Source organism: Triticum urartu, chromosome 2A, assembly GCF_056163025.1.
Source record: "Triticum urartu cultivar PI428250 chromosome 2A, HENAU_Tu73, whole genome shotgun sequence".
In the NCBI taxonomy this organism is placed as follows: domain Eukaryota; kingdom Viridiplantae; phylum Streptophyta; class Magnoliopsida; order Poales; family Poaceae; genus Triticum; species Triticum urartu.
In genome coordinates, this window is record NC_141874.1 from 743333598 (window position 1) to 743359251 (window position 25654).

The window sequence follows — 25654 nt, forward strand, 5'->3', positions numbered from 1 at the left end:
CAACTAGGAAAGGGGGGAATCCTACTCCCGGAGGGAGTAGGACTCCTGCTGGCGCGCCCTCTCCTGGCCGGCCGCACCCCCCCTTTGATCCTTTATATACGGAGGCATGGGGCACCCCTAGACACACAAGTTGATCCACGTGATCATATTCTTAGCCGTGTGCGGTGCCCCCTTCCACCATAGTCCTCGATAATATTGTAGCGGTGCTTAGGCGAAGCCCTGCGACGGTAGTACATCAAGATCGTCACCACGCCGTCGTGCTGACGGAACTCTTCCCCGACACTTTGCTGGATCGGAGTCCGGGGATCGTCATCGAGCTGAACGTGTGCAAGAACTCGGAGGTACCGTAGTTTCGGTGCTTGATCGGTCAGGCCGTGAAGACGTACGACTACATTAACCACGTTGTGCTAACGCTTCCGTTGTCGATCTACAAGGCTAAGGAGTGATGTGGCGCAATGTCTTGTCAGTTTCGAGCTGGTGTTCCCACCATCCTTCTTCAATATCATGACGCACGTCCTAGTTCATCTAGTCGACGAGATTGTCATCCTGGGGCCTGTATTTCTACACAATATGTTCCCCTTTGAGAGGTTCATGGGAGTCCTAAAGAAATATGTCCGTAACCGTGCTAGGCCAGAAGGAAGCATCTCCATGGGCCATCAAACAGAGGATGTTATCGGGTTTTGTGTTGACTTCATTCCTGGCCTTAAGAAGATAGGTCTTCCTAAATCGCGGTATGAGGGGAGACTGACTGGAAAAGGCACTCTTGGAAGAGACTCAATAATATGCAGGGACGGATATTCTTGGTCTCAAGCAAACTACACAGTTCTACAGAACTCTACCTTGGTGACCCCGTATGTCGATGAACACAAGAACAGTCTGCGCTCCAAACACCCGAAGCAGTGCGACGACTGGATTACATGTGAACACATCAGGACTTTCAGCAGTTGGTTGGAAACACGTCTCAGAGGTGACAACACTGTTTGTGATGAGTTGTACTTGTTGTCCAGGGGACCATCTTTGACTGCATTGACTTACAAAGGATACGAGATAAATGGGAATACATTTTACACGATCTCCCAAGATCAAAAGAGCACCAACCGAAACAGCGGTGTCTGCTTTGATGCAGCAACCGAGAGCGGAAAGGACACATATTATGGTTACATAGTGGATATATGGGAACTTGACTACGGACCTGATTTATGGGTCCCTTTGTTTAAGTGCAAATGGGTCAATCTGTTAGGCGGCGGGGTACAGGTAGACCCACAGTACGGAATGACAATGGTGGATCTGAAAAATCTTGGGTACACTGACAAACCGTTCGTCCTAGCCAATGATGTGGCACAGGTTATCTATGTGAAGGACATGTCTACCAAACCGAGAAAAAGAAAAGATTAGGAAGCGAATACATCATACGATGAGCCAAAGCGCCACATAGTTCTTTCAGGAAAAAGGGACATCCTCGGAGTGGACGGCAAGACAGACATGTCTGAAGATTATGAAAAGTTTCATGAAATTCCTCCCTTCAATGTCAAGGCTGACCCAAGCATCCTGATAAACAATGAAGATTATCCATGGTTACGGCGCAATAAGCAAATGACACAAGCGAAGAAAAAGTGAAGACTTTCTCCCACAACTATTATGATGATACCATGCCAACTTTGTAACACACAAACATGCTACCATTGTCCGTTTTGTACATGCACATGCTATGTGGGTGAAATTATGATACCATGCCAACTTTCAACTTTTTCAGAGTTCATTTGAAATTCTTTCATGTCTTATGGTTCGGCCCTCGTAATACCATGACCATTAGTCCCTGGCCCATGCCAACTTTCAACTTTGTAAAACTAATGGCAGTAACAGAAAGTTTATAATTTTGCTCCTCGCCCCTGTCCCATGACCATTAGTCCCGGTTTGTGCCACAAACCGGGACTAAAGGGTTGGTCCTCGTTGCGGGCAGAGTTTAGTCCCACCTCGCCAACTGAAGGGGGCTCACACCGGTTTATAAGCCCTTCCCTCTCTGCCTTGTTGAGCTCCTCTCAAAGTGAAAATAGATGCCCTAATAGAGAAAAGTTTAACCTAAATTCATAGCGAATTTCTCTGAAATTCATAGAGATTTACTAGGAATTTAGGTTGAATTTTCTCTATAAGCGCATCTATTCTCATTTTTTAGTAAGTTAATCACAAACTTGTGATTCAAACAATTTTCAAAGAATTCAAATTTGAAAACTAATGGCACTAACAGAAAGTTTATAATATTTCTAAAACTAATGGCACTAACAGAAAGTTTATAATTTTGCTAACCTAAAAGCAAACAGAATTAAAAATTAAAGCAAAAAACAAAAGAAAATAAATAATGCAGAAAACAAAACAAAAAAAACTGGAAAAAATAGCAAACAATAAGTATTTTGTTGTAAGTAGAAACAAAATAAAATAAATAAAGCAACAGAAAGTTTATAATTTTGCTGACCTAAAAGCACAAAGAATTAAAAAATAAAGCAAAAAACAAAAGAAAATAAATAATACAGAAAACAAAACAAAAAAACTGAAAAAAATGAAAATAGCAACAATAAGTATTTTGTTGTAAGTAGAAACAAAATAAAATAAATAAAGCAACAAAGAAAACAAAAAAAGTGTTTTCAAATTTGAAAACTAATGGCACTAACAGAAAGTTTATAATTTTTCTAAATCTAAAAGCAAAAAGAATTAAAAAATAAAGCAAAAAACAAAAGAAAATAAATAATGCAGAAAACAAAACAAAAAAACTGGAAAAAAATTAAATACAACAACGATAAGTATTTTGTTGTAAGTAGAAACAAAAAAAACTAAAAACTAAAAAAGTGCCACCTACTGGGCACCAACGGCCTAAATACGACTAGAAACCCTACCATGGGCCAGGATTCAGGCCCGCAGGAGGCCCAGTAGGCCCACAGGCACACATTGCATGGTTAGGCCCGAAAGCCTGCTTTAGAGAGGAGCTCGAGAGGGAAGGCGCACCGCACCTTATAAACAGGTGCAGCTCCCTCTCAACTAGCGAGGTGGGACTAAACATTTGTGTGCGGGGCAGCACAAGGCCTTTGGTCCCGGTTGGTGGCACCAACCGGGACTAAAGGGGGGCATTGGTCACGGTTCGTGGCACCAACCATGACTAATGCCCCCCTTTAGTCCCGGTTGGTGCCACCAACCGGGACCAAAGGCCGCCGCTTCCCGCCCTTTGGGCTGCTGAAAAGAGGCCTTTGGTCCCGGTTGGTGGCACCAACCGGGATGAAAGGGGGGCATTGGTCACGGTTGGTGCCACAAACCGTGACCAATGTGCCGTCTATATAAGCAAGACTTGTGAAAAATTTCGTTCAGTTCTTCCATCGCGCCCTGACGACGCCGCCAGGCTGCCCCTCTACGCCTCGCCGTCGCCGTCATCGCCCTGCCTCCGACGCCGTCCCGCGCCACCCCGACGCCGTCGCCACCCCGCGCCGCCCCGACGTCATCGCCGCGCGCCACCCCGCGCCGTCGCGGTCTCTCCGCGCCGCCCCGACACCGTCGCCTCCCCGCGTCGCGCCCCGACGCCGTCGCCGCCCCGCCTCTGCCTCGCCGCGCCCCAGCTGCCCCGCGCCGCCGTCGCCTCTGCCTCGCTGTGGTCTGGGCCGGCACCGCCCCCCTCTTCCCCCTTTTTTTTGCAAACACATATATGTTTTTTTCCTGCAGATTATATGTATATGTATGAGTATATGATGATGTATGAGTATATGTATGTGCTGAAAAGACAGATTTTTAGAAAAAATACTATTTTTTCTGTTGATGATATGATGATGTTTTTTTCATATATGCATTTTTTCATATATGTATTAATTTTTTTAAGTTGTTAGTAGATATCGATTTTTGGTTAGTGCATTTTATCACTGATTTTAGGTTAGTTGATCGATTTAGTGCATTTTATGTTTGTTGCATTTTATGTTTGTTGCATTTTAGGTTAGTGCATTTGCTAAGTGATATTAAGAAAGGAAGGAAAAGAAGGATAGGAAAGAAGAAAATAAGAAGAGGAAAGAAAGAACAAGAGGAGAGGAAGAAAAGGACAAATAAATAAGAAGAAGGAAAAAAAAGAAAAAGAAGAGGAGAAGAAGAAAGGAATAGTGGAGAAGAAGAGAAAATTTCTCTTCTTCTCCACTATTCCTTTCTTCTTCTCCTCTCTTTTTTCTTCTTTTTTTTTCTTCGATCTTCTCCTCTAGCTATTCCTTTCTTCGAGGGTTCTATAGGGTCGAGGGATCAAGGGTCGAGGGTTCCAGGGTCGTCGAGGGTTCGAGGGGTCGAGGATCGCCGAGGGGTCGAGAGAGGTTTCCTAGTGTCAAAGTATTGAAGAAATCCATGGCTTCATCATTAGCCGGAAGTAACCAGGGCATGACGAAGTCCTCCAAAGTTATTTTGGAATGGTGTCCCAGATAGGATAATTTGCCTTTTTGTATGAATTTCAGCAAAGGCCTTCCAAATAACAATATTTGGAAGGTTCTTGCTGAACTTTGTACAAAAAGCGAATTATCTTATCTGGGACTCCGTTCCAAAATAACTTTGGAGAGCTTCGTACCATCATGCACCTGTTACTTTCGCCTAATGATGAAGACATGGTTTTGTTGAATCCTTTGACACTAGGCAACCTCCCGACCCCTCGGCGATCCTCTCGAACATGAGAGGAAAAAGAGGATAAAAAAGAAGAGGAAGAAAAAAAGAGGAGAAGAAAGAATAGAGGAGTTCTTCTCCTCTATTCTTTCTTCTCCTCTTTTTTTCTTCTTCTTCCTCTTTTTTTATCGGGAACGAGGGTCGTCGAGGGTCGCCGAGCGGTAGAGGAGAAACCCTAAATAGAAAGTATCCTCGGTGTGAGATACATGTACCGTCGGTGTCGGACACTACATCCACGTCCCACAAGTGACGCGGGCTTCGACGCCCGCGCCACTTGTGGGACGTGGATGTAGTGTCCGACACCGACGGCCACATGTATCTCACACCCACGATACTTGCTATTTAGGGTTTCCTCTACCGTTCGGCGACCCTGACCCTCGACGACCCTCGTTTCTTCTCTTCTTCTCTTTTTTTCTTCTTCTTCCTCTTTATTTTATCGGAAACGAGGGTCGCCGAGGGTCAGGGTCGCCGAACGGTAGAGGAAACCCTAAATAGCAAGTATCGTTGGTGTGAGATACATGTGGCCGTCGGTGTCGGACACTACATCCACGTCCCACAAGTGACGTGGGTGTCGAAGCCCGCGCCACTTGCGGGACGTGGATGTAGTGTCCGACACCGACGGCCACATGTATCTCACATCCACGATACTTGCTATTTAGGATTTCCTCTATCGCTCGGTGACCCTCGACAACCCTCGTTCCCGATAAAAAAAAGAGGAAGAAGAAGAAAAAAAGAGAAGAAGAAAGAATAGAGGAGTTCTTACTCCTCTATTCTTTCTTCTCCTCCTTTTTTTCTTCTTCCTCTTCTTTTTTTATCCTTGAAGCGTTGTCGAGGCCACCCCAAACCCTAGAGAAGCAGCGTCGAGGCCACTAATTAATATTAGTTCTACATTTTTGCCACTAATATATCCATCTGTCATGTTTGAATAATAATTGCCATGTTGTCAATATTTGTAGAAACTGTGGACACCGCCCTAGACGAAGTACAAGAAGAGTTGTTGGGGGACATAATCGCACGAGGAAGTGATGCCATCTGCTCGTTGTTTCTCAATGACACCGATGGTCTGGAAGCAGCTGGCTATGATTATGATGGCTCCGGTGACCTAATGCCGGTGCAAGAAGGAGACCGTGAGGACGACTCCGGTGACCCAATGCCGGTGCAAGAAGGAGACCGTGATGACGTATCCGGTGACCGAACCGAGTCCGGCCAAGTATATATATTAGTTAAGCTTCTGCTGACTAGCTAATTGATGCATTCATTGTTTTGGTATGTACACATATTAATTAAGTATTTGTTCTTTTTTCTAGCCCTCCGGATCGAGCACAACTTCAGTAAAGAGACGAGGCCCGAAGAAAAAGTTGAGCTCGGATGAAAAGTTTGAGATCATAGCAATCGCGCCCGACGGCCAACCGATTGAACCCCTCCGGACAAAGAGCACATTTGTTGCTTAGTGCGGGGTTTTGGTTAGGGACAAGATCACGATCAGCATCCAGCAATGGTTTAAGCCGGCTACAGAAGACCCTGAGGTGTCTTATGTCAATGATATGCAGAAAAATGATCTTTGAATTGAGCTGAAGTCAAATTTCACCCTACCGCCAGAGGATAATCCAGAGAAGCCAGTTAAAGAGCAATTAATCAAGTCTTTTGCTCTTAAGAGGATGGCAGAACTATTCAGGAGGTGGAAGAAAGAGCTGAATAAGTTTGTCGAAAATAATGAGACACCAGAATTCAAGGGCAGATATGAGAAGATCAGAGATCACTGGCCCGCATTTGTGGCCCACAAGACATCGGAAAAGAGTAAGAAGATGTCGGCGACAAACAAGCAAAATGCTGCGAAGAAGAAGCATCACCATCGCACGGGGTCAGGTGGCTACCTCGTAGCCCGGCTTAAGTAGGCCAAGACTGAGAATGATCTGGTTGATAAAGGGATCGAACCAGAGACAATTAACTGGCCAGACCATTGCCGGACTTGGTTCTTCGGGGCTGGCGAAACCTTGGACCCTGTAACAGGAAAGTGCATTTGGACGAACGATCAAATGGACATACCAGTCAGGAAGCTTCAGCACTATATCGAAGCAGCGCAGCAAGGGACGTTCTTTCCAGACAGAGAGAACGACGAGCTCACCATGGCCCTCGGGAATCCTGAGCACCCTGGACGGACACGAGGCACGCCAGGCTCCATTCCGTAGAAGGTTGGGTTTCTGGACGCAGGCGGTTACAAATCCCATGAGAGGAGGAAAAAAGTGCAGTAGACCCAAATGCAGGCGCTGCAAGCAAGGGTACAAGCGATAAAGGAACGAGAAGCAAATTGCAGCAAACGTACTGCCGAAGCTTCCCCCGAAGCTACCCCGCCATCTCAGCGGAGAAGCAGCGTGGCTTCCACCGAGCTGCTTCAGCCGGAGCATGCCTTGACAGCTCCTGCCAGCTATCCCGTGGATGCTATCACGGAGTCTCAATATTGCCACCTTATGACGCAATGGATGAATTTGAAGGTCAAGGCGGCTGTTGGCTCTGTTTATCCTACTGAATCCGGCGCAACTTTTCACTGCCGGCCGATTCCAGAAGGATATGCTAGGGTGATGGTGGATGAAATAACGGAGGGATTTGAGGACCTCCAGCTTGACCACACTATCGGTGAAGGGGAGACTAGGCTGGGGTCTGCTCTGAAGACTCCATGCCTATGGCGGAAGGAGCTCATCAACCTTCCGAACTGGACGCCTCCGCCTCCTCCTCCTCCTCCGGCAAGTCAGGGCACTCCGCCTCCTCCACCGCCTCCTCCTCCGGCGAGTTAGGGCACTCCGCCTCCTCCACCGCCTCCTCCTCCCGCGAGTGACGATCAGGGCACTCGACCGGCTCCTTCTCCAGCGCGTGGCGGCACTCCGCCTCCTTCTCCGCCTGCGCCGACACGCCCGAGCAGCCAGCCTTCTCCTTCTCCGCCTCGTCAGCAAGGGCGGAAGAGACCTGCCGCCGCTCCGGTTGCTCCGGCGCGTTGTAGTCCTTTCCTCCGCCTCGTAAGCAAGTAAAGAAGACAACCACTCTGTCTGCTCGGCCGGCGTCTAGCAGTACAGCCAGAGGTGGGAGGACATATAGATTTGGTCCTTCTCTGAAGACTCCAGAGAAGTTACCATACGAGAGGACCCCGGAGGAGAACGCCGAGATCGCACGAACCGAAGTGGATGACTGGTTTCAAGGGTTGAAAGCAAAGAGACATCCACTTCCGGAGGAGAAGGTAGATCCGGTGAAAGCGAAGCGCACTCTGGCTGCCCTGACAAAACCACCCAAGTCTCCGCCGAAAGAACACTATGAGCGCATTATTGGAAAGGAATTTGCCAAAGCGGAGCGGTCGGAAAGTACTGTCAGTGATCAAAGGCTGAAAGAATGACGAGCTGGGAAACAAATTGCCCAGCTCGGCGAACAAGCGAAGCAATCGTGCCCCCCGCTCAAGGTGCCTAGCGACAACGTCGCTAATGATCCGAGGATGGTGCCCGGTTATAGCAATCTTGCCGATTACCTGCCCGACGATGTATATTATGAACCCATGGAGGTGCAGATACAAAGATACGAGTACGGGAAGCCTCTCGTCAAAGATGAAAGATCTCTATCAACGATGATGCGAAGATTGCATGATTGGTACTTGAAAATCTGCAGAGACTCTGGGGGGAGGAGTACTTTATATGTGAAAGTTAAAAAGGAGCATGACCTTGTTGGAATTGAACTGTTGCCTGTTCCATTTGAGTTCTTTCAGTTTTTCAATCAATTGGCCCTCGATAAAACAACGGTCGCCTGCTACTGTCTGTAAGTAGTACTACTTCTGTCATTAAGTCTCTCTATATAGCTCAGCTCTTTCATTGCATGTATTTATAATCATCCTCACTATATTATGCAGATTGAAGGTCGCCGAATTGAAGAAAAGACAAGTCGGTGATATTGGGTTCATTAACACATATCTCATAGATGCAACTCATGTTAAATTTCATGCCGCAGCTACCGAGGCCAACTTGCTACGATCGTTGGTAATAAATGAAAACAAAGATATAATACTCTTTCCTTACAACTTCAAGTGAGTGTTACTATCTTCTGCGTATTCGGTTTTCCTTATATATTAGTCAAGGTTATAGTAATGTAATTGATGAGTTATGCATGCGTGTGCAGTTTACACTATATTCCCCTAGAGATTAAGCTTGAGCAGGGACTAGTAACCGTCTTAGACTCAAGACGAAAAGATCCCCAGGACTATGCAGACATGACTCAAATACTCGAGAAGTAAGTTAAATCGATCATTATCCACCATATCAGCAACTTTGTTCATTTCCTGATATATCAAGTAATTGTTTTCTTTGTCCGGCAGGGTTTGGAGAAAATTCACCAGAAAAGCTCCGGGACTGCCGAAGGAGATGCAATTTAGACACCCGAAAGTAAGTACTATAGTAGCATGTTCCGCGCATCTACTACTGATTCAAGCGCTAGTTTCATCAATACCATTTGGCATTCTTGCTTATCAGTTTGATTGACCTCTATTTCTTGTAAAGTGGTTGTGGTAGGAACAAGGGAATGATTTCTGTGGATACTACGTTTGTGAGTCCATCCGCCACACGACCTGTGAGGGGGCTACACTGACGAACAATATGAAGTACGTAAATAACAACATTCACAATTTTATTTTATTACCATCATTTGTGTTGAGTTTCATTCATTCATATATATATGTATTGACCCCCTTCTTTAAATTAGATATTTCGGAAGCGGGATGAACTCCTAGCACCAGCTCGCATGCGAGCAATTCAAGAGGAATTGGCGGCATTCTTTTGTGACCACGTGATCGCTGAAGACGGAAAATACTATGTGGACCCTGAGTCCGTATGATTATATTTGTAAGAGATAATTATTATATATATGTAGCTGCTAGTGTCGGATAGATATACGAGAACTTGTTGTTCGACCAATCTCTCGGAGAAGGAGAGGTGGTCGATATCACTTCTCTCTGTATGCATATATGTTCATGAGGATCTTCTGTTTTCTTCGTTTGCTTACTAGCTAGCTAGCTAGTGTGTCTAGTCCTCTCTATATGTATGTATAGTATGTAGCGTCGACCAAGCACGGACATAAGAGAGGACACTTATCTCTATTAATTATAGCTAGCTAACACAATATATGAAACACCTAAATTAACCCCCCAAAACCCCCAACCCCCCCCCCCCCCTTCAAAAAAAAACAAAAACTCCAGCCACAAAAATGCTGACGCGTGGATGCCTATTGGTCCGGTTGGTGCCACCAACCGGGACCAAAGGGTCTCCTGCCTGGGCTCCGCGCACAGGCCACGTGGAGGCCCATCTGTCCTGGTTCTGGATTGAACCGGGACTAAAGAGACAGGGCATTAGTACCGACCCTTTAGTCCCGGTTCCAGAACCGGGACAAAAGGCCCTTACGAACCGGGACAACAGGCCCTTTTTCTACCAGTGGGGGATGGACACTAGATGGTATAATACAGAACATGAGGCAACATGGACTTCTTTAGGTAATCGTCAGAACTAGAACAAGCTCATTGATGATGATGGAGCATCAGACGTGTAATGGGATGACGTTGAATGAGAGAGCAGGAGGGGGCGGAGGAGGAAGCATGGTATAAATGGTGATGTCTTCCCGTGTTATGATCAAAAATTGCACGCACACCTTTGCCCAGAAAAATATATTGTAATATATATTTCTTGATCCATGCATTACAATTTTTGTTCCATAGTTGCCAACCTGTCCGTCCAAGTAAAACACATTGAATCAATAAGTTATGTTCTAGATTTCACATGTCATCCCGTGGCAACACATGGTATTCAACTAGTACTAAAGTTATTGTTGCGGATTGTCTGACAAGGTACAGTCGCTCTAAGCGAGCCACGGCTGTGTGGCTCGTTAGAGGTCCCCATGTATTGAGGAAATCTTGCCGAACATTTGTAGCTCTAACATGATGGAATAAAGTACTATTAATCTTGCAAAAAAATAAAGAAATAGCCAAAGCTCTTTGCGTTTGCACGATCAGGGGCGGACCCAGGACGAAAATGTCCCGGTGTCTCATGTAGTCATTGCTTTTATTCGGGGAGAGAAAAGTTCGGGGCAACCTCTCTCAGCAGCTATAGCGGGTAGTTTTTGATCGGGGATAGATGATATTTGGAAGTTTTTGCTGAATTTGTGGATTTCATATCGGTTACCACATTGTTGCGTCGAGGCTCTCCCACATCAATTGTGGCAAAATCACGAATATTTCGCGGACAATTTAAAATCATGCTTGTAATACATGATTTGCATAGAAATAAGACTCAACAATTTGAATACTACTTCCTCCGTCCCAAAATAAGTGTCTTGAGCTTAGCACAAATTTATACTAGAGCTAGTACAAAATTAAGACACTTATTTTGGGACGGATGGGGTAGTTGATTATATAAGTAGAAAGTTCCAAACTAAGGAAGCAAAGATTATTGGTAAATTGGAAAATCACCACGAAAACCTGAAAAATTACAATAATCCAATTCTCAAGCAGATGTGAATTACAATAAAATTTTGGAATATCATAGTAATTCAGTTTTCAAACAAATGGGAACCACTCCCCAAATTTAAAAAAGTACCACAACATAATTCTCAAGTGTAAGACCTTTGAGATTCAAAACTCTAGTGGAGGCTTAGACTTGAAAAAGATGAGGGAGTTACCTTGCCCTCATCCGATCCAAGGAAAAAATCAGCGTGCTGCCATGTGATGGTGAGCCCCTATAGGACGAGACCGAGGCCATGGGGATTCAGTGCAATGGAGGGGAGAAACCAGAAGGCAATATGCGCAGATACACACAAAGTGGATCAATCTATCAGATTTTCCTTTTTTTATCTGAGATTTTCTTTTTTTAAGTCAACCGTCGGATTTTCTTTTTTGAGGGAATGTCCATCGATCAGATTTTGTTTGTTTGTTTGAAGGAATGTCAATCGATCAGATTGATCAACTCTCGTGACTGCGTGACTGCATGGGCCATTAGATAGGCTGCGCGAGCGCTCAGTCTAGTGGGCTTCTCGTCGGTGTCCAACAACATTTTTTACCGGTGTCACGCGCCTAAATGGGCTATATATATAACATAATCACAATAATTACCCGGTGTCCTGTGACACCGGTAGGCATTACGTAGGTCCGCCGCACGATGTCGAAAATAGAAAAGTAGTGTTAGTTTTTTCTGTGTGGTAAAAAGTAGTAGTCGTTGAAACCAATTAATAACGCCCGTAATGTATGAAAGAAGTACTCCACCGCTTGCCAAATTTTACTCAACTGACAATATATTCGTTCGAACGATAATTAATATAAGACAGAGATTAGATACATCCTTTGAGCGGCAGTTAATGTGAGACGGAGAAAATACTAAAGCAACAGCCAAAGCTCTCGGTTATTGCTTCATGACAAAGATAGAAAAGTCGTTTTAGTTGAGACGGGGTAGTTAATACGATCTCATCACAAAACAAATACGCACCAGAAAAATCGTGCCTACGTCTTCGTTTGCGGAAAACAGAAAGATCTGCATCCACGAACGCAGGATTCAGCTGGCTGGCCTCTGCAATCACGGTTTGCGTAGCGAGGAAGGTTCCTGTTATCCTGTATCCGGTACGTACTAGGTCACGAGCATTCATTCATTGGGCGGACGCACGGCCTGCCGCAACCCATTCTGCGATCACCTTTTCCAGTACAGCAGCATCCAGAATCCCCGCACCGGAGATCTGCAACGTATCATGGGACTGCGGACGCGTGGACGGGCGTACGGGCCGGGTCGCTCGCCTGCCGTTGTTGGTCCCCTTCCGTAATCCGTTCCGCCCAGTGGTGGAAGGGAGATCACGCGACGCGATACGGCGTGACGAGCGACCGGTCGGTGGCGGCCGACCGGCGTAAATGGCGGCCCGCCGGCCCGTCCCGCCCGAGCGATCGCGAATGAAATCCGGAGATCCAGCCATGCACGCACGCACGCACGGCACGACGTTGGTGGTGCGTTACGTACGTGGGCTGGGCTCGGAGTGAAAGGAAGGAAGGAAGAGATCGCGTGTGAGATCGATCGGCAACAGCTGTGATGCAGGAGGAGGAGGGAGGTCCTCGTATCGAAGGGGCAAGTGACCCTTCTACGCACGGAAGGAAACCAAACCAAACCAGTCGAGGAGTATGATCTCACGAATCACGGGTGAATCTCCGAAATCAAGACGTATCCTGCCGCCGCTCACCCAAAAAGATCCTCAATTTTGAAGCAAATCCTGGAGCCCACCCGGTACGGATCACCTGCTGCCGCCCGGAAAGACCAAATCAAATCCTCAGTTGCTAGCCGGATATAGTATAGCAGGAAGAAAAACTAAAAAAAAAAGTGATGCAGTTTGTGCGTGCCCCATGCATGCAAATCTCATCTCCCCCACTTGCCCACACCCCAACGGAAGGAGAGAAAAGAAAAAGGGAAGAGAGAAGATACGCAGACAGCATACGGTGTGCGTGAGCGATGGAGGGGGTGACGCAGCGAAAGCGAGGGGCTCGGCAGGAAAATCCCGGCGGGGATCTCCCGGGCTGGGCCGCGGGGCCCGCGGATCCGCGCCCGGATCGGGCCGGGCCCCACCGGGGGCTGGGTTTTACTCGATCCGCGAGCCTAGGATCCCTTTCGAGATCTCGCAGGATTTCCCCCGCATTTATTTTCCGCTTCCCCCCCGCCCCTGTATATATACCGCCGCGCGTCGCGGCCAACCCAACCAACACCCAAACGCACCAATCTATTCAAGCCAAGAAGAAGAGCTCTTCGCCGTTCCATATTACTACTGCTTCTCCGGCGAGAGAGTTTGATCGACTGATGGCCGCGGCTGCTCCCACCCAGGCTCCGGCCATGACCCTGCCGGCCGCCATGGCCGCCAAGGTGGCGCCCTCGCCGAAGCCCACCGCCGCCGGCGACCGCAAGGTGGTGCCGGTGATGACCGACGCCGACGAGGTCGTCGTCCAGGTCCAGGTCCAGGCGGAGCTGCACGTGCTCGCCGTCGACGACAGCGTCGTCGACCGCGCCGTCATCGCCAAGATCCTCCGCAGCTCAAAATACAGAGGTGAGAAATCGAATCAATCCAATCAAGCCGCGCTCCGGCAATTCTTCAAGAAATTGGACGGCTACTCGATCCATCCTCGTCGTACATGTTCTGATCTGCCTTGTTCTATCTTGCAGTGACTACTGTGGACTCTGCGACTCGGGCGCTGGAGCTGCTGGGCCTGGGGCTCATCACGGACGTGAACATGATCATCACCGACTACTGGATGCCCGGCATGACCGGGTACGAGCTGCTGAAGCGGGTCAAGGAGTCGTCGGAGCTCCGGGAGATCCCCGTGGTGATCATGTCGTCGGAGAACGTGCCCAACCGCATCACCCGCTGCCTCGAGGAGGGCGCCGAGGACTTCCTCCTCAAGCCCGTCCGCCCCTCCGACGTCTCCCGCCTCTGCAACCGCATCCGGTGATGAACCGTCTCTCGCCGCACCCGTGGATCATCTACGGAGGAGGATTAATTCTTAAGTAGGATTTTTCATTCTTTTTTCTTCGGTGTTCTTTCCATGGACATAGATCCGCCGCTCGCTGCCGCCTCAAACAACAGCTTAACTTTTTGGGGTCCTAGTAGATGATGATGACTAGATTAGGATGTTAGTTCGTCCCCTTGTGTGCTCTGCTTCTTCAGAGATGCCAAGAAAAAAAAAATCGAAACAGAGTATTCATCCGGCCAAAAGAAAGGAAATCTTCTGAATGAATGTTGTTCAGAGAAGTTTCCCATCTTGGCTAAATGTCGAAATGGCATCGGATCAGAGCAACATGTTGACAGTTTCATAATCAGAGCTTAATCTTTTGCAACAATTAACCATCATCGTCTGTATCGCTTCTCCTTGCTTAATCTCCACATGGTCGCCGCATGCAGTTCAGGCATCTGCCTGCCCCTGATCATGCTTTGTCTGCCACGCGATACAATTTGGATGATTGATTGTTAAATAGCTCCGCTGATGATGATGTCGACGAGCTAATATACTAGCAGAAGCACAATCTTGATCGTACGTGCGTATCTCGTAATTGTACATATACAATGCTTGTGGGTTGTCTTAGGTGAGCTGTTGTTATACGCGGCGTATAAAAAAACTGAAAAGTCCAAAGGCCGGAGCATATATGGAGGTAGGGAGATATGGTAATGAATGGGGGCACTGTGGAAGGATCTCCCCGGAGATCTGCTTACCTGGTGCCAGATTCTGCTTCCGCACAAGGCGTGGTGAGGTGAGGTGTGGGAGCGCTGTATGTGGCCACCATGTGGCTGGATTAAACTGGGAATAAACACGCGGATCAGGGAGAAGATACGGCCGATTGGTGCGTGCAGCTGTGTGTTAGTTATTAGGTCGGGTTCTGATTTTACCTGATTCTGTGTCTTGTCTCGTGGAATGTCAAAGTCGGACATGTATGTGCGTATATATTATCTTTGATTTGAGTTGTGGACAAGTAGTTGTAGCAGTTGTTTGTTGGAATAGTAGTTCCGTTGGTTTGCATGAAGAAAAGTCGCATTTCTAGCCTTGACTTCCCATTGCTTACTGGAGTAATAATACTAATCATCAATATACCTATATTTCTTTATCACCGGTAAATGTACGTTTCACCTGGTGAGTAAAAAATGCTGAAGTTATTAGATGTAAACATTGTTTTGGAAGTGAAACCACATGGCTTGAACTGTTGGAATTCAGAGATTGGGCACAGGCAGCAGGGAAAAGGTAGCAGTAACTCCTGCTCTGGTCCATAGAAGAAAAAAAAAACTCCTGCTCTGGCATTAAACAGCTAGCGAGAAATGTCATGAATTCAAGATCACTGCGTGAAGCAGAGTAATAAAGTTCTGATTGCAACTGTATGAACTCATGACCACTAGCATTAGAGTGAGCAGTACCGGCCCGGTGTGATCTTCGGGGAAGGGGGAAAAGTCGGACAAGATCGCACGGGCTGACCCGAGTTATGAGAGCGGCACGTACCTACTCCGTGGAGCGCACGGCGGGTGTCGCGTCTCGCGTAGTACGTAGCGTACTGCTTCCTACGTACCGTATCTGCGTCTCATTTGTCGATCGATGCTGCCTACGTCTACGTACGTACGTACCGAGTACAGCCGATTCTCTAGTTTGATGCTGCTTGATTCCGGTGTCATGCTCTAAAGGTTGTCCACCCAGAGGTACCCGATTTACTGTGGGACTACACCTCGTCTGGAGTAATTTGCTCTGTACGTGTACTGCGTACAGGGTTGGTACTAGTAGTAGTACTGCCTATGTAAGGTTGGGGAGATTCAAGTACATGGTACAACTGCGTGTTTCTGCGTTAGGCAATGTCTTCCTTGCCAAATCAATAGTGCACAAAGTTTTTTTTAAGAGAGAAGGTATGTTTTCCATCCCTTAAGCTTGCTGAAATTTAACATTTGATCCCTCAAGAATTTGTGGATGACATTTGGTCCCTGAAGTCTCGGAAGAACCAGGTAAAGTTCATCCAAACCTAGATTTGAGCAGAAAACTGGCCACGTGGAAGCTATTTTCTTGTGTCCAAAATTAGAAAGTGCACTGCACATGAACGGCGGTGGGTTCGTCGACGAAGTGGACACAAGGGGAGGTGAGGGCGACGTCGGCGTGTTCCTGTCGCCGGCCGAGTCGAGGGAAGGGGAGGGGCAGCGGCTCTCACCTATGTGTCACTGACGGTGATGTAGATCAAAGGGACGCACGGTGGCGCGACCCTCTCTGGGCACGTCGTCATCGACCAACACAGACATCAACAAAACGGATCTGCCACCTTCGGGTGGAGCACGACCAACATCGGTGCCTCGCTTTGACGTAGGGTCCGACGACGCCCCAACCTTCGACGGATCTGAGCAACCTGAGATGCTCACCGTAGTAGGGGTGCATTGGAGGGAAGTGATGAGGGGAGGGGTGAGGAGGGTGTGGATGCGGTCGGGAGTGGCGGGGTACGCGACGGTGCGCCGGGGGTTGGGGCAGGTGGATAGTTTTTGTGGCGTGCGGCTGATGGCTCATATTGATGGTTTGGTGGGGGGCAGGGTGTTGTCGGCAGCACAGGTAGGTACCCGGTTTTCCTTGATGGAAGCGCAAGTAGGTTACACAGCTGGAGGAGAGAGAAAACCGAGGACACATGGTTGGTTTTCCTCTCTAAGCCGATTTTGGACAAACTGTAACCGGTATTGAGACTTGAGGGACCAAATGTCAACCAATTTTTTTGAGGGACCAACTTGTTTTGACAGTCCAAATGTAGCTTCCGTTAAATTTGAGTGACGAAAACATACTTTCTAAAAAATTGCCAAACTTTGTCGATTTTGATCATGTTATATAGAGATATATCAATACCGAAATTAGGTTTATCATGAAATACATTTTAATATATACCCGCAAAAGAAATACGTTTTCGTATGACATGTTTTAATAGATCGTAGATGTCCTCGGTGGTCCAAAATGGAAGACGCCGGTGACCTTCGTTGCAAGTCACGAGCATCCCCACGCGACCGATCAATCGTAGATGCATGTCATGTGTGTAGCTACTATGCAAGTGCCAATGCAGTCGCTGTTCCACGATCCATGTGTCTAGACGACATCCAGATCTCGGGCAGAATCAAAGTCTCGATCATGAAAGGGAGGAGGTGGATAGGCCAGTGGGGGTCGAGCCATCAGGTGCGTGTGACGCCGCGGGGCCAGGCGACGGGACGGTCGGCATGGACGGACAGGGGATCGATCATCCGAAAATGGCCCGCCGGGAAACGCCGGCCACCCGCTGGCGGTTCTGTTCATGAGGGAAACGTGGGCGTGGCCACTTGGCCGGCTTGGTCCGGGCCGGCCGGACCCGGGGTCGCCAGGCTCGCCGGACTTTGATCGCGGGGCCGGATCCATCCGGCGGACCAGTGATGCAAAACTGTTGTTGCAAATGGCGTGTCGTCGTCGACCTGACATGTAACTGTGTGTGGAACGCAGCTGGACTACATCGGAGAAAACGTGCAGATCAGGGAGAGATCCCCTGGATTGACAGATAACAGATTGGTGTGTGTGTGGAACGCTGCCGCTGTTTGGTCAGGTCAGGTCAGTTCGGGTCATTGATTTTATATGATTCTGTGCTGATCTTCTCGAACGTCAAAGTCGGGGTATGTTGAATTGATTGGTTTATGGAGAGGTAGTACTCCACTACACTCATAACAGTGCTCCAATTTTGTGGGAATAGCTCCGTTGGTTGCTGAGATGAAAAGTCCAACAGGCAGCGGGTGAGCATCAAATAAGCATTTAAAGTTGCAGAGTCTATGTTATTACTCAATCTGTAAAGAAATATATATAATAGTGATCTTAACGCTTTTGTATTTTCTTTACGGAGGGAGTACTTTCTAATGTATTTATTTCGCATTTTGATGTTTTAGTATCTTGAATTTTGGTTGAACAAACTTGCATTTGTACCTTAATATTTATTTAACTTTTAATGTTTCACCCGAACTAAGTTCAATTCGGGGTTGGTACGTCGGCTAGTAAGTCCGTTGGTCTGCTTTCTTTGAGCTAGACTTGGGGTCGCCAAGCTCGTCGGACTTCTTTACCACGGGATCCACCCATCCGGCGGTGGACCAACCGGTAGCGGGAGCTTGGCCGTCACTCCCACATTATCGAAAGAAGGAAGGGAGAAAATAACACGTCCATACCATTGTCTATGTCAAGAGCACGGGGATAACTGGTGAATCGGAGACGACTCAATACAGGCTTTTATCTCGTTTTATATATAGATCAACACAATAAAATACACGGATGAACGATGCAATACGATGGAGTGCCCCCCTTACAATTACAAAGTAGGTCACGGATACAAGATAGACATGGGAACAAGCCTACTATCTTTCCGCAGGCTTACCGAAGACTCCTGAGCTCTAAAACAACGTCCCAAGACGTGATGGCGCAAAGCATCGTCGCCATCCAGTCCGACCAGTCAGATGTTTTCACCCGGAGCCCTGCATAAGGGCGAGACCCACGACAATGTCTTCGGGAAGCAAGCGACACTCACGGATGCCACCGGTGTCGGCGCCAGAAACGCGAACTTCGCTCGGATACTAGCCCCACCATTGAGAGAAGTCCTAGTCACCACCGCATCGAGGGCCGACCCATCCCCACCGAATTTGGGCATTGGTAGAGCATACCAGAGCATCCCCGCCCCTACACCACTTGCCACCCACACGACCAATAAGTGAAGCCACTACCATGGAGCGAGGCCCACCATCCAAAACCACCACCTCGGCACCCGCGAAACACTGTACACCGCACACTTCATAGCGCACCCGACCATGGTAGGACGAGCAGAGACACCCCATCTACTCCTAGCCTGACACCAGCCACTGAGCCAGGGTGAGCGCCTCCACCGTAGGAGGCAGCCACGCCTGCGTCCCCAGCCAAGATCTCGATGGACTAGGTGTGTGTGTGGGGAGGGGGGGGGAGGGGGGGGGGCACGACTCTGTGACGGCTGACGGTTGCCGCCGAGCAAGGCCCTAACCATGGCCCAGGCAAGCTCACACAACGCCATGCCCGTGGCCATCGACGACGGTTGGTCCGATGATGCAATGATGTCACAACCACCACCGCAACCCACCGCGCCCGCGACGAAAGCAACAACATCACCCGCGAGCACCACCCGGACCGAGCCTACCCCATCTATCTCGCGCAGAAACATGACCTGCGGCGAACCCATATTTGGCCCGCACGAGCATGAGCCCTAGGTCGTCGCCACCTCCATCGTGCGAGCATCCCGTAGCCACCGGTTCAGACCCAAGAAAAGGAAGGACACCACCACCAACCGCACCCCGCTACCAAACACGACCCACCGCCCCAGCGGAACCAGGATCACACCGGTGACCCGTGCAATGACCTACGACCACCCAGCCGGACCTCCACGCCACCACAAGGACGCATGGTCACCACCGATCGGAGGAGAAAGAAACTTCCCCTCCGTACCACCATAGGTCCATAGCCTGCCTCGACTGGGGATGAATAGTGATGCAATAGTGTTACTGATTTGATCGTGCCAGTGTGAATTGACATGCACTACTGGATTAAGTTGGAAGAAATAACATGCAGATGAGATGATCAGGGAGAGATTGTATGGATTGGACTGGCAGATTGGCTTCTTTGTCGATCTTCAGGAATGTCGTGGTCGGATATGTTGAATTGATTGGTTTGTGGAGAAGTAGTCGTAGTAGTAACAGTACTCCAGATTTGTTGGAACAGTTGGTTTGGTTGCTGAGAAGAAAAGTCCAACAGGCCAGGGCGAGCCTACGGTGCTTCTCGGAACAATCCTCGTCCTCAAGTGCCGGGCGAGCATGTCGGAGTTTGACTTCACATTGTTTACTACATTATCACGCGTGAACATTTTCACCAGGTAGAAGATGAGACGAAGAATGTTGCAGAGATCGCCTCTATATAAACCCATTGTTTTGGAACGGAAATCGCGTTGCCCATTGTGCTTTTTTTTGGAACTCCTGTCGGCACTAAACAGCGTAGAACAGTCAAGCCCGCTACGCTAAGCAAAGTTATAAACTCGTGATTAGAAGTGTATATATAATAAAAACCCATGACCAGGAGACGAATACGACTGGTCACTCCCCCAGTGTGATCTTCGGACAAGGAGAAGATCGTCGCACGGACCGTGGCTGAGTAAAGGCATCGCGGGTACGTACGTACGTGTGTGCTGCGCACGGCGGCTGTCGCGTCTCGCGTACACGCGTGCTGCTACGTACGTACGTACGCACCATCCCCGTACCGCGTATCGCCATACCACTGATGCCAGGCCACGCGCTGTATGCACGTACGGGCGGCAAATGGTTCGCCGGCCGGTGGCTGCTTCAGTCTACTACTGGTACGTACTTCCGTCGTGATCCTCCAAAGGCAGTGCCAGTGCACCGAAAGCAACCCCGATATATGGGTACGGCATTTGTACATGGACTCGCAGGCCGGGGACTACTGCGTCGTAGGGGCGGCAGTATTAAGTGCATGTTTCAATTGTGTACATGGTACATTTGCTTCAGAAAGAAAGAAAAGGTACGTTGGTTCTGCCGAAAGTAAAAACAACTATACTCAGTCGAGCGATGCAAGGTCGTTGGACTGCAGATTAGGCCCCGGACATTACTGCTTGCCTTCTGCGGTTTTTACCAACATTTTACGGCCGGTAACCGTTGTACTACTGCCTGTTGCATGGAGTAAATTGCACAGAAGTATTACAATTGGGGCATTGCAAGCAGATTGATATCAAGTTTGGTAATTTTTACATGTCAGTACCAAGTATGGGGCTAGACGTTACAAAAAGGTCTAAATCGCGTATAAACGCGTATTGACGGTGTATCTGACCGGCGGAGCCCGCATGTCAGCTGCCGATGTGGCATTCTTTTTGCAGAAACCCCCCGCGCCTCCTTCGTCCTCACGCGCGGCAGGGCCCGATCTGGATCAAGGGGAGGAGCCCCTCGAGCCCGAGCTCCTTCGCCTCCCGTAACCCCCGCCCCGCCCTGGCCTCTTCCTCGCCGCGCCGCCGGCCGGCCACCGGAGCACCACCACCGGCGATCAGGACCAGGCCGTCCCCGCACCCTGCCTCTCTCCTTCTCTTCCTCCTTCCATTTTTCTTCTCTTTCTCTCACCCGAAGCTCTCTCTCTTGACGCGCCGCCTTGGTTCCCGTCTTCTTGGACTCCGGCGGCCGCATAGCCTCCTCCAGCGCCCATGCCTCCTCGATCCTCGCGTCCTGCAGCATCGCATCCCGCACCGCCTCCTGCAGCTCCAGTGAGGGCGGAACCCCGTCGGAGGCCATCTCGCCGAGGGCGACGAGCGCGCTCCTGGGGTCCCCGAACCTGCAGAACCCGCCGACGGCGATGCCGTAGGTGGCGGCGTCGGGCCGGCGCGGGGAGTCGGGGCGGCAGAGCCAGCGGAGCACGAAAGCGGCCTCGCGGGCGCGGCGCATCGCGAGGAGGTGGCCGAGGAGCGCGGTGGCGAGCGGGAGCGGCGAGGGGCGGACGGGGTGCGGACGGGGTGGTGGCGGAGCGCGGTGAGCAGGGCGAAGGCCAGGGTGAGCGTGGGGAGGGAGGCGAGGTGCTCCGCGAGCGGGGGGAACGGGAGGCGCTCCGGGAAGCCGGGCAAGAGAAGCGCCGCGGAGAGGAGGCGGCCGACGGCAGGGACCTGGCCCTCAGAGATGAGCCGCGGGATGAGCGCATAGATGGCGTCGAGTTCGGACGGGGAGAGGGGGGAGGGAGGCGGTTCCGTTATGCCAAGGCCCGGAAGGAGACGGTGGAGGCCACGAGCAGAGGCCGCGGCGGTGCGAGCAGGGGCAGCTCCGGCGCAAGCGGGGGGCCGCGGTGATGCGATGGGAGCTCGGGCTCGATGGATCCCCCCTCCTTCGATCCAGACCGGGCGCCGCCGTGCGGGGTGTTTCTGCAAAAAAATGCCACATCGGCAGCTGACATGCGGGCCCCGCCGGTCAGATACACCGTTAATACGCATTTATACATAATTTAGACCTTTTTGTAACGTCTAGCCCCAGACTTGATATTGACATGTAAAAATTACCAAACTTGGTACCAATCTGTTTCTAATGCCCCAATTATGATACTTCTGTACAATTTACTCTGTTGCATGCATGCACCTATCCAAGTCGGACGTAGTCGCCGTCCCACGATCCCATCCATCCATGTGTAGAGCGAGTCGGTCGACACCCAAATCCCGAGGAGAATCAAAGCCAGTCATGAGAAGGGCGTGGTGGATTGGATTGAGCGGCCATCGGCCATCGGCCATCAGCCATCAGGCGTGCGTGACGCCGGCGGGCCATGGCCAGGCGACAGACAGGGAGTTTCGGTTTGGATCATGCATCCGGAGCTGGCCCGCCGCCGGGAAACGCCAGCTAGTCGCCAGGGGAACGTGGCGGCGTGGGAGCCACGGCCGGCGCCCATGGCATGCCGGGCGGGGGTCCGGCCGTTGGCTGGGTGGGTGGCCACGGGGCTGGCTCGATTGGGCCGCCAGGTTCGCCGGACTTGTCGAGATCGCGGCGGGATCCACCGCCCGCCCATCCGTCGGCGGGCCTACGGATAGCCCGATCCCGCCACGCCCGCCCGCGATATTGGAAAAGAGATCCGGGCACGTCGATCATGTCACGTCACGTACTCACTCACGGGCGTGCATGCAAATGTGGGACGTACCTTTGCTGGCAACCACGCACCCACCCACCGAGCCGTGCGTGCATTGGCATGGTGCGCGGCCTGTACCGCTAGCCGCCGGACGTAGCCCAGGTACGTGTTTTCAATGACGCTGATCCGATTGTCCGGCTGAAGATCCTGGAAGATTCGGCGAGGACGCTAGCCAGACGAGGGGGGAGTACTCATCGCCGTCACCCCGGCCACACCGGTCGTCCTCTCACTGGATACGTACGCACAGTGGGAGAGACAGAGACCGCTCCATGGCTGGCTGCTGCGGGGAAGATCTTGAGGTTTCAACCGTTGCGGAATTTCCTTTTTCTTCTAGAAGATAGATTGGAGGCCGGGTGCTCTGCTCTTGAGACTGTTGACACTTTCAACCTTCAAGTCTGGACTGCGTGATCGCCGTGCAAATGCAGTTGTCACGCCGAGATCTCATGATTAAGACGAGGCATGGCGGACGTCGGAAATGTACACAAGAGATGGGGACGGCGATCGAGACCCGCCAAAGGCGTGCATGTAATACACCAGCACTGGTTTGCATCGGTGGAGTCGGGGTGCGATTTGTTGAAGTTTCTTCGGTAAATTCTACTCCCTCCTTAAAATAAGTGTCTCAATCAGGAATATTACGATGCAACCATGTCAGTGTCACTCGTGCGAAGTGCAAATGGAGCTCACGTGTTCAGTGTCTTCTAGAAGCAGGCTTGGTTTGTGTACTAGTCTGTCCAGGATGCAACTACCGGCTGTACAAAAACACAAGCACGCACGTACATTAGGTAGGGGCGAGACGTGTACGCCATTGCCATCTTAGCCAAGCATACACACCTCCTAAGTGCAACGAAGGAGTTGAGATGTGTGTTGATTGGTGATGTAGTTGTACTCTTTCTGCTACGGACTACACGTCTCGTGATTAGTGGAGTTTGATTTCGTAGATCTTCGAGGTTGGTGGCGAGTCCAGGAGCAGATCTAACACGGATCGGATGGGGCGAGTTGCTGGATAGACAGTAATCGATCTCACTTTACTGTAGTTAGTTATACGGTTAAAGAAGCCCGGTTGTTATGTGATTACTAGTTTACTGCTAGTCCTTAGCATTACTAATCTTTCTAAGAATAAAGGTCTACGAGAGCTCCGATGTTTTGGACTCCGTCTGAAAGAGTGTCGGGTCAAAATTAGGTTCTACTCCCTCCGTTTTCAAATAAAAGTCGTTTTAGAGATTTCACTACAAACTATATAGGAATGTATCTCTACTCCTACAAAATACCCAGTTGGTGATAACGGTGTGTCTGCCATCCGTCATTTCTGAATATCAGATCTGCATCTAACAATTGTGGGGTAAGTTATGGCATTTTTGCAACAATACCCCACTTCTCCGTTCCAATTTGTAGAAAATCCCTTAGTATCTTGAAACCAACCACATCCCTCCCTCACCTCATCTAAACAGCCTGAGAAATATATTTTGAGTGAAATGTTATATTTGTGTGTCTATATATATAAACTAGAGTGTTTTCCTTTCAAGTTTGTGAACATGTACTCCCTCCATTCCAAAATATAGTGCGCCCACGCTTTCCGAGGTCGAACTTTGACCATAAATTTAACGAACGAGACCGACTGCGGCGGGAAAAAAAGTTACATAATTAAGAACTTCTTTCGAATACGAATTCACTGATATAACTTTTGCTCCCGCCGCAATCGGTCTTGATAGTTAAATTTACGGTCAAAGTTGAAGCACGGGGATAGAGGAAGCACTACATTGTGGAATGGAGGGAGTATTATTCTACTTTGGATCCGTTGCAATTGCACGGGCACATTGCTAGTATAGATGTATTTTTTTAGTGTAAGTTCACTTATTTTGCTCTGTATGTAGTCCATAATGAAATCAGTAAAAAGACTTATATTTAGGAACGAAGGTAGTATGTGTTTTGTCCAACCGGAGGCCACTGGTTCAATGTGCCACCTTATTTGGTCCAAAAATGTTTGTGGATTAAAAAAATTATGAATTGAAAATTGTTCTAGAATTCCAAACTCCCTAGGCATATTGGTTCTTAGTGCGTCGGAGCTTTGGGGTCGCCGGTGGGCCAACAATTAAGTGGATATTGTGCATGTTTAGGTTGTTTGGCTTCGTTCACTGGCTCTCGTGGCGGCCGTGCATGGTGTTGTTTGTGTTATGCCTCGGTGTGTGGCCACAAAGGAGTTGATTAACCATCACCGGTTGTCATCGAGACTAAAACGTGTAACAGCTCTATAATGCTAGTAGGGGCAAAACTAAAACATGATGGTTTCAAGTGATCTTAATGTAGTAACCTTTTTTTTGTTGAGAATATGCAACTTTTAATTTGGTTGGTAATGTTAGTTGTTCATGTTTTCCTTCTATCGTCTTCGATCGTAGTTGTAACTTCATGTTGTTGCATGGGATTTAATGCCAGATCTATCGACTGAGATTTACCTCGAACACTCGGCTATGCAAGTTGTAAGACGCGAGGTAGCATCTCTGCGCGACGGATCCCACGTGAATGTGCCATGTCTGGACCGAACTGTGCAAGCCAGTGTCGTAGTCGCTGTTCCACGGTCCATGCATGCATGCGTCGCAGCGACATTCAGATCACGGGCAGAATGAATGGTCCGAGACTAAAATGTGTAACAACTATACAATGCTAGTAGAAGCAAAACAAACTAAAACATGATGGTTTCAAGTGATCTTGATGTACCCTTTTTTTAGAATATGCAACTTCTAATTTGGTTGGTAATCTTAGTTGTTATGTTTTTCT

The 25654-nt window shown here is 49.2% G+C and overlaps 1 protein-coding gene and 1 pseudogene across 1 annotated transcript; one reads left to right on the forward strand and one right to left on the reverse strand.

Annotated features, from left to right (window-relative positions):
* The first annotated feature begins 13400 nt into the window (after positions 1-13400).
* LOC125530191 (two-component response regulator ORR3) lies at positions 13401-14547 on the forward strand. Its single transcript, XM_048694595.2, has 2 exons — positions 13401-13752; positions 13869-14547. Exons 1-2 carry the CDS (start codon positions 13509-13511, stop codon positions 14153-14155), a joined length of 531 nt encoding a protein of 176 aa, XP_048550552.1. The 5' UTR covers positions 13401-13508; the 3' UTR covers positions 14156-14547.
* A 6459-nt stretch (positions 14548-21006) lies between these two features.
* Positions 21007-22202, reverse strand: LOC147987556 (uncharacterized; annotated as a pseudogene).
* Positions 22203-25654: the final 3452 nt, after the last annotated feature.

Excerpts from the sequence above, each read along its gene's own strand:
- LOC125530191 (XM_048694595.2), top strand. The coding sequence starts at position 13,509 with ATGGCCGCGGCTGCTCCCACCCAGGCTCCGGCCATGACCCTGCCGGCC. Across the intron at positions 13,753-13,868 it reads CCGCAGCTCAAAATACAGAG|TGACTACTGTGGACTCTGCG; the intron begins GTGAGAAATCGA and ends TCTATCTTGCAG.